General features: G+C 37.1%; 1 protein-coding gene across 2 annotated transcripts; it reads left to right on the top strand.

Moving 5' to 3' along the window:
* Positions 1-372: 372 nt before the first annotated feature.
* LOC113275044 (riboflavin synthase-like) lies at positions 373-3,212 on the top strand. 2 transcript variants are annotated; one of them, XM_026524476.1, is made up of 2 exons: positions 373-1,350; positions 2,783-3,212. In XM_026524476.1, exon 1 carries the CDS (start codon positions 476-478, stop codon positions 1,325-1,327), a length of 852 nt encoding a protein of 283 aa, XP_026380261.1. In that variant the 5' UTR covers positions 373-475; the 3' UTR covers positions 1,328-1,350; positions 2,783-3,212. The 2 variants fall into 2 exon arrangements, with proteins under 2 accessions (XP_026380261.1, XP_026380260.1); XM_026524475.1 differs by having other exon boundaries at positions 377-1,350; positions 2,778-3,212.
* Positions 3,213-7,792: the final 4,580 nt, after the last annotated feature.

Raw genomic sequence — 7,792 nt, 5'->3', positions numbered from 1 at the left:
CATCAATACCGACTCTAACCATCAGATTGAGATTTCCAGGTGGAATTTCCTTCCACAATCAGGTCAGCAACTCTCGATCTAAGATTATTCCTTACCAACGAAATAATTCTCAGGTATCTTGACAATTGAGAAATTTCCACACCAATTATCAAAAAATAAGGAAGTATGTATTTGCGCCATCACCGAAACACAACTTGTATGCCTCTCAATGAAATAGTACATCCATCGTACTCTAGGAAAAACCGTGGACTTCAATTTAAGTTCAATCAAGTTGCCATTGATTTTGAAGTACCAGCCTCTAAAATTTTTAAGGACTTTACCCGCAACTTCGTTAGCATGGCCCTATTAACAACGGTCAACCTCGAGGTGGTCACAGACTCACATTGGGTTTTTAGGGCTTGCATCGCGTTTTCACCGTCAACATACACTAACCTACGGTCCTAGGGGTTTCAGTTTTCTCCGTACCTATCATATCATGGCAGTTTCTAATCATTTCACTGCAATCTCATCAAAATTTCTAAGATCTTCACCTCCAAAAACCTTCTCTACCAATCAACATAGAATTCCCTCAAAAACCCAAGTGAATTTTAATCTCAGTTCCAGAAATCCAGTACATAATCTCTTCTACAATGATAACAGTTTCCCAAAACCCTCAATTCAGTCTCTTCCTTACCCTAATTACAACCCAGTCAAAAATTTATTCACTGGAATTGTTGAAGAAATGGGTGAAATCAAACAATTAGGTTATGCTGAAGATGGTGGATTTGAGATGAAAATCTCTGGAAATGTTGTTCTTGAAGATGTTAAACTTGGTGATAGCATCTCAGTTAATGGTACTTGTCTTACAGTGACTGAATTTGATAAAAAAGAATCTAATTTTTCAGTTGGATTAGCACCAGAAACCCTAAGAAAGACTTCGTTGATCGAGCTCGTACCGGGTTCGCGTGTTAACTTAGAAAGAGCTTTACTACCGAGTACTCGAATGGGTGGTCATTTTGTTCAAGGGCATGTAGATGGTACTGGTGAGATTGTATCATTAGAATTTGAAGGAGATTCGTTGTGGGTGAAAGTGAAAACACCACCAGAAGTGTTGAAATTTATTGTGCCCAAAGGGTTTATTGCTGTGGATGGAACTAGTTTGACTGTTTGTAAGGTTTTTGATGATGAAGAGTGTTTTAATTTCATGTTGGTTGCTTATACTCAGCAAAATGTTGTTATTCCTTTAAAAAAAGTTGGGCAGAAAGTGAATTTGGAGGTTGATATTCTTGGAAAGTATGTTGAGAGGCTTCTTCAAAGTGGCTTCACTAGCAACATTACACCAAGATGAACCGTCGCGAAATTCTGGCTTTGGTACTTGTTTTTACTCTCCTCCAAGTTCTCTTGATCATGGTTTTCATTGTTCTTTCATTTACAGTTATGCTATTTTCTATTCTGATTTTGTTCAATTTAAGTTTAAGTTTTTCATGTTTTCTTGGCTTCTTAGATTAGTTTTGTTTGGTTATACTCTTATTAACAGTTTAGAATTATTAAGTTGTACAATTCATAACATTGAGCCTTTGATGTGTGAATTCACTATCGGATAAGAATGTGTATCACAATTATAATCAGAGAATGTCAATTTGCTTGAACAGAGAATTAATGACATAAAATATGTACTATGTAGTATTTTGTTTGGTGACGCTCACGTGAAGACATTCTTCTCATTTTATGATCCCAAGCATAACATTTGAGCCTTTGGTATGTTTGTAAACATAGAGAGATTAATCGAAGTGTTAGAAAAATCAACTAGATGGATGTCTAGGGACTATGATCAAGTTTTGTGTCTAAATTTTTTAGCATTTCACTAGCAATTCCGATCAACATTGATACTTGTAGAATCAGGAATCAGTGAAATTGTGGATAATAAGATAACTGAAAATTGGAAACTTTTAGATTGTGGCTTTGCTCCTGTGTGGTGTTCTTATGGAGAATAACCAAATGCAGCAGTCAGTAATATGAGCTAATTAGTAATAGATATGCTTCAGGCAGCAATGATCGACCAGTTACTGCTACATTGCTGGGTTGCAGAGGAAATAATTGACTGCTTGAGTAATCATTAGAAATGAATGACCAGTTACTGCTATATTGTTGGGTTGCAGAGGAAGTTCAATTCTTTATGATAAGACTATGGAAAGCTTTCCGTGGCATGTGGATGAGCATTTTTCTGCAAAGCAAAATATAACCAATAAAGTTTTAAAGAGCAGAAAAAAAAAATTAAATCAAAGGGGGGTTTTATTCATGTTTAGATAGAGAACCATTATATCTTCTTTAATTCTAAAATTGAAACTGCGACACATCTCTATTTTGACTGTCACTTTGCTAAATCAGTATGGGCTTTACCTCCTACACCTATTTTAGTTGTCGTTTCTAGCTCTGTTAGTATCTTTCTGGATCACCACAATCTTTGGCTTGCTAAGGAAATGGTTTGCCGTTGGATGTGGCAGCAACCAAGTGCTGGTACATATGGAAAGAAAGGTGTAACAGGGTTTTAAATGAATCGAAAAGGACTAGTACCAAGGTTTTCTTAGCTATGCAGAGACACTTGAAATTCTGGAAAAGAAAACCTCGTCTAATTCATGTTCATTCTGATCCTAATAATAATAGTATAATCTTTAACCGGACAAATTATAAGAAAACAGAACTGGATAAAACCACTATTACACTGTATTGTCCTTAACTTCGATGCAGCTTGAATTAGATACTAATAGTGGTTTTGGTTTCCTGGTGTGGGATAATAGTGCAGCTGGAGCAGAATCAACTAACGCAGGCTCTCCAGAAGAGGCAGAAGCTATAGTGTTTCTTCCAGCTGTGGACTGGACTAAAGAGCTTCTACATCCAAGGAGACTCGACTGCAGGAAGATCATCAGCTGCATGCACAAACAAGTTAAATGGCAGTGCCAGGCGATTTTTCAAGCACAATGAAAGTTCCAGGGCCCAATTCTAGAGACCTAGGGCCTCACATTGTTAGGGCCCAAAATTTTAAGTTTTCTTACAACTTGATTGTTTTAGTGCTCTCACATAGCGCTTGCTGGTCATACTATCTAGCTGTTATTGAATGTTGTTTGTTTCGTAAGTACAGCGTACTGCTTTCTAATTCCATATAGCTATCTACTTTTCTTTTTTTATACCAAAAAAAAGAATTTCATTAATGAGAAGATTGAGTTACAGATGAATTATCCTCCAGAATTGCTCTTTCTATAAAAGATGGAGGACATGAAGACCAAACTCTCGAAATTTTAAAATTCCTGTTATGCCTAGCAAGTTTGTCTGCTGGCTTATTGCATTCTCTACTTATATATTTGCAATACCATCTAGGGTTATTGTTTAATAAGATTTTTATATCTAGAATCATAGATTGATTCTCCCAAGCTACTAGCTGATAATGTCCATTACCTGCGTTTGCCACCGTCTGTGCATCCAACACAAAACACGCTTCTTGTATAGTTACTTCAGCCCAAACCATAGCTAATAATAGTCCTGCACATTCTTCCTGCTCCGAGCTTACTGCACATTCTGCCTGCTCCGAGCTTATATATCTGTCTGCATAGATGCACTTCCTTTGTTGATAGGGGCCTGCAAAATTATGAATTATTAGTCCTATGCCAGTATGATGTACGTTGTTAAACTCTTTATAAGATGCATCACGACAGAAAGAGAGATAAGGGTTTGCAGGGGGTTTCCAGTGAGAGATAGGTCTCATATGCACTTGAGCTTATACATATGCATTTATATTTTTCATCTTCATTTTCTTTCCCGTGTAGCCATTTAGAAGTTGAATACGTTTTATTACACCCATTGGATTTGGCCTGATTTCCTGAAAGACACAGTCACAGCGTGCCTTCCATATTTCCCAGGCCGTGTTTGCCATCTTTACGATCCAATCATCTACTAGATTATGTGTAGTATCTGTACACCAGCTTTTTACCCATTCTGCCACATTGTTGCCATTACGATGGATATTTTGACTTGCACCAGGGACTGTCAACCAAATTTCTCTTGAGAAAGAACACTCAAACAGGATATGACTTGTTGTTTCCTCTTGTTGGTGACGCATCTTACAAATCTCTTCTCTGTAATTAAAAACTCTTGCTAGTCTTTCATTGTAAGGGATAATATCACATATACACTACCACAGGAAATGCTTGACCTTAGGCAGAGTATTTATATTCCATAGATTCTTCCAAAATCTCGCCATTACCTCATTATACTGAAGATCATTGTTGTGCTTGATATCCATTAGTTTCATATAGGCTGACTTGACGGAAAACTGCCCAGACCTTGTAAGAGTCCAAACCAGTCAGTCTTCATTTGTTATAGGAATATGGATCTGTAGAATGATTTCAGCATCATCTTGTGTAAATATATGTTGAACCAACTGAACTTTCCAGGCCTTAGTATCTTGATCGATCAAATCTGAAACTAGTGTGTAGTTGCTTGCTTCTTCAGATGAGACTGCAGGAAGAGGAGGTCTAGTTTTACACGAAATCCATTTATCTGACCATATGTGAACTTTACTGCCATTGCCAATCACCCAGAAGCTGAAGTCCCGAATAAAAGGCATAACATTGTAGATACTTTGCCAGGCCCAAGTGGAGTTTCTTTTTTCTTTGCATGCAAGGCATTACTGTTTGGATAATAACATTGCTTTAGTGCTCTTGCCCAAAGTTGATCTTGTTGGTTACATAATCTCCAAGCTTTTTTTTGCGAGCATGGCTTGATTGAAACAAGAAAGATTTTGGAAACCCATACCTCCATTGCATTTTTCTTTACCAATACTAGGCCAAGAGAGTAAACAAATGCCTTTGAAAATGTGGGGGTCTAACAACCTCACCCAATATTTCGATTAGCAATCTGTATGGACTAATTCTGATATACTTTTAAGAGAATCAAGTAGACAGTCAGACTCAATCTTAATAAAAAGTATATCAAGGAGTTAATATCTCTATCTCTTGATTTAAATCTTACTCAAGCAATCTGCGAGTCTCGATTAAATACAAGAGAGATAAACTTGGATGGTACCAAAGACCAATATCCAAGGATCAATCAATATCCAATCAACAACCAAAGGTTGGATTTCACTATTGATCGATACAACGCACAACCTGTGATATTTCAATTATATAACAAAATATAATGCGAAATAGAAATAACACAGACACCAGAAATTTTGTTAACGAGGAAACCGCAAATGCAGAAAAACCCCGGGACCTAGTCCAGATTGAACACCACACTGTATTAAGCCGCTACAGACACTAGCCTACTACAAACTAACTTCGGTCTGGACTGTAGTTGAACCCTAATCAATCTCACACTGATTCAAGGTACAGTTGCGCTCCTTATGTCTCTGATCCCAGCAGGATATTACACACTTGATTCCCTTAGCTGATCTCACCCACAACCAAGAGTTGCTACGACCCAAAGTCGAAGACCTTAATAAACATATCTGTATCACGCAAAAAAGTCTATGGTAATAGATAAATCTGTCTCCCACAAAAATACCTACGAGTTTTGTTCTGTGTTTTGATAAATCAAGGTGCAAAGGAACCAATCGATAACCCGGACTTATATTCCCGAAGAACAACCTAGAATTATCGATCACCTCACAATAATCTTAATCCGCTAGCGAAACAAGATATTGCGGAATCACAAACGATGAGACGAAGATGTTTGTGATTTCTTTTTATCTTGCCCTATCGGAGATATAATCTCAAGTCAATTATTCAATTGAACTCGTACGATAGAAAATGGCAAGATCAGATCGCTCAACTACAAGAGAAGTAGTTTCGTCTGGCTTCACAATCCCAATGAAGTCTTTCAGTCGTTAATCGACAGGGTCTCGAGAAGAATCCTGCGATTAAAGGAGAATCGACTCTAACAAACCAACTAGTATCACACAGGAGGTGTGGGGATTAGTTTTGCACAGTTGCTAGACGTCTCCTTATATAGTTTTCAAATCAGGGTTTGCAATCTAAGTTACCTTGGTAACAAAGAATTCAATAATCACCGTTAGATGAAAAACCTGATTTATCCAAGATAATATCTTTCAATCGTTAGATCGAAACTTAGCTTGTCACACACAAATGAAATGTATTCATTTAGGTTTGAGTAGCCGTACCTAAACGTGTACATTGGTTGGTTCACAAATGGTTGACCAATGGTTAGCCATATGATGTTTTCAAATTAACCGTATTCATCTTTCTCATAACTAGTTCAAATGACTCATAAGAACTAGTTCAAGAGTTGTTCAATTGCTTAGGTCTTTATACATAGACACAATTGAAACAAAATCGGTTTGATTCATTTGAATCAATTCATGAACAATATACCCACGGTTTGCAAAGACTGCATTCCTTATAATTTATTGTTTTAAGTCCATGAAATACCGATTTGAGAAATAACTAGCTTGGGTACGCGTACGGGTATGCGTACCTTAGCTACCGGATTTTGAGTTGGTTTTAGTTTCCAAACTCAGCAGACTTTTTCGGGTGAAAAAGTTCTGCAGTACGCGTACGGGTACGTGTAACTAAGGTGACTGGTTCGTAAACTTCAAACTCAGCAGAATTTCACGGACGTGAATTTCCGCCAGTACGCGTACGGGTACGCGTACCCAACCTGTCTCCTTCACCAATACCGCATGCACACACTTGGTTTCCTACACATGGATTTATATACTAATGTGTGAACACACTATATGCTTACATCCATAAGTGGTTACATATTCTCAACTCTACATTTCAATCATTGAAACATTCTTCTATAATGTTATAACAGTCATTAGACATAAAGAATCGACTATCGTCATCAAAGTTATTTTCAAAATTGAAACGTCATCATGACTTTCGTTACAGGTAAAGATGAATATGGTTAAAGCAAAAGCTTACCAACACGTATTTCGAGAAAAAGATAGGCGAGTAAACTCCGCTCGAAATAGCAAATGTGTATGTATGAAAACTATCATACTTATACGACTTTTTTCTCAAGAGTAGGAGATAGAGTAGATAGACTTTTGAGTGACAAGATGAGTTCAAGTCTCCACATACCTTTTGGTCGGATGAAGTTCCACTTGTTCCTTGAGTAGTTCTTCGTCTTTGCAAGATAATCGCCATGGAGTCTGGAGCTCAACTGTTCCTAACTATCCTAGACCGAGACTTAGTCATAAGTATACTGGAAATGAAGACATATAGTTTTGATCACTAATATTGGCAAACATGTTTGAGATAGCAACGCATGCGAGTTCGACCGAGCAATGCTCTAACAGCCTTTACCATACTTTCTGCCCCACCAGAAGTTACGCTGAACTTTATCCATCTCCATCAGTGTTGTCTCCGGAATCTTGAAGATACTCATTTGATAAAAAACCATTGTGTTGATAACATTTTTAACCATCACAGAACGACCAACTTGTATATGAATTTTCCATCTCATCTTGTTAGTCTAGTATTCATGTTGTCCACTATACTAGAAAAAGAAGAAGTTTTTTTTCCTATTTAGAAAAAGAGGAATACCCAAGTATATTTCTTCAAGAGTTTCTTCATTCCGAGTCTCCTTAATAAAATCCTAAAATGACGCGAGTTTATGTTTTTTGAGAAGAAAACTGCAGATTTTTGAAAGTTGATTTGTTGCCCCGAGATAGCACTTAATTTGTTAATGATATCAAGCAGATTGTTTGCATTATAAATGTAAGCTTTCGTAAATAGTAAGAAGTCGTCTGCAAACAAAAGGTGAGTAACTTGAGGATCATTATTATCTATTT

The sequence above is a fragment of the Papaver somniferum genome, chromosome 4 (assembly GCF_003573695.1).
Source record: "Papaver somniferum cultivar HN1 chromosome 4, ASM357369v1, whole genome shotgun sequence".
NCBI classification, from domain to species: Eukaryota; Viridiplantae; Streptophyta; class Magnoliopsida; order Ranunculales; family Papaveraceae; genus Papaver; species Papaver somniferum.
This window is presented reverse-complemented; position numbering and strand designations above follow the sequence as displayed.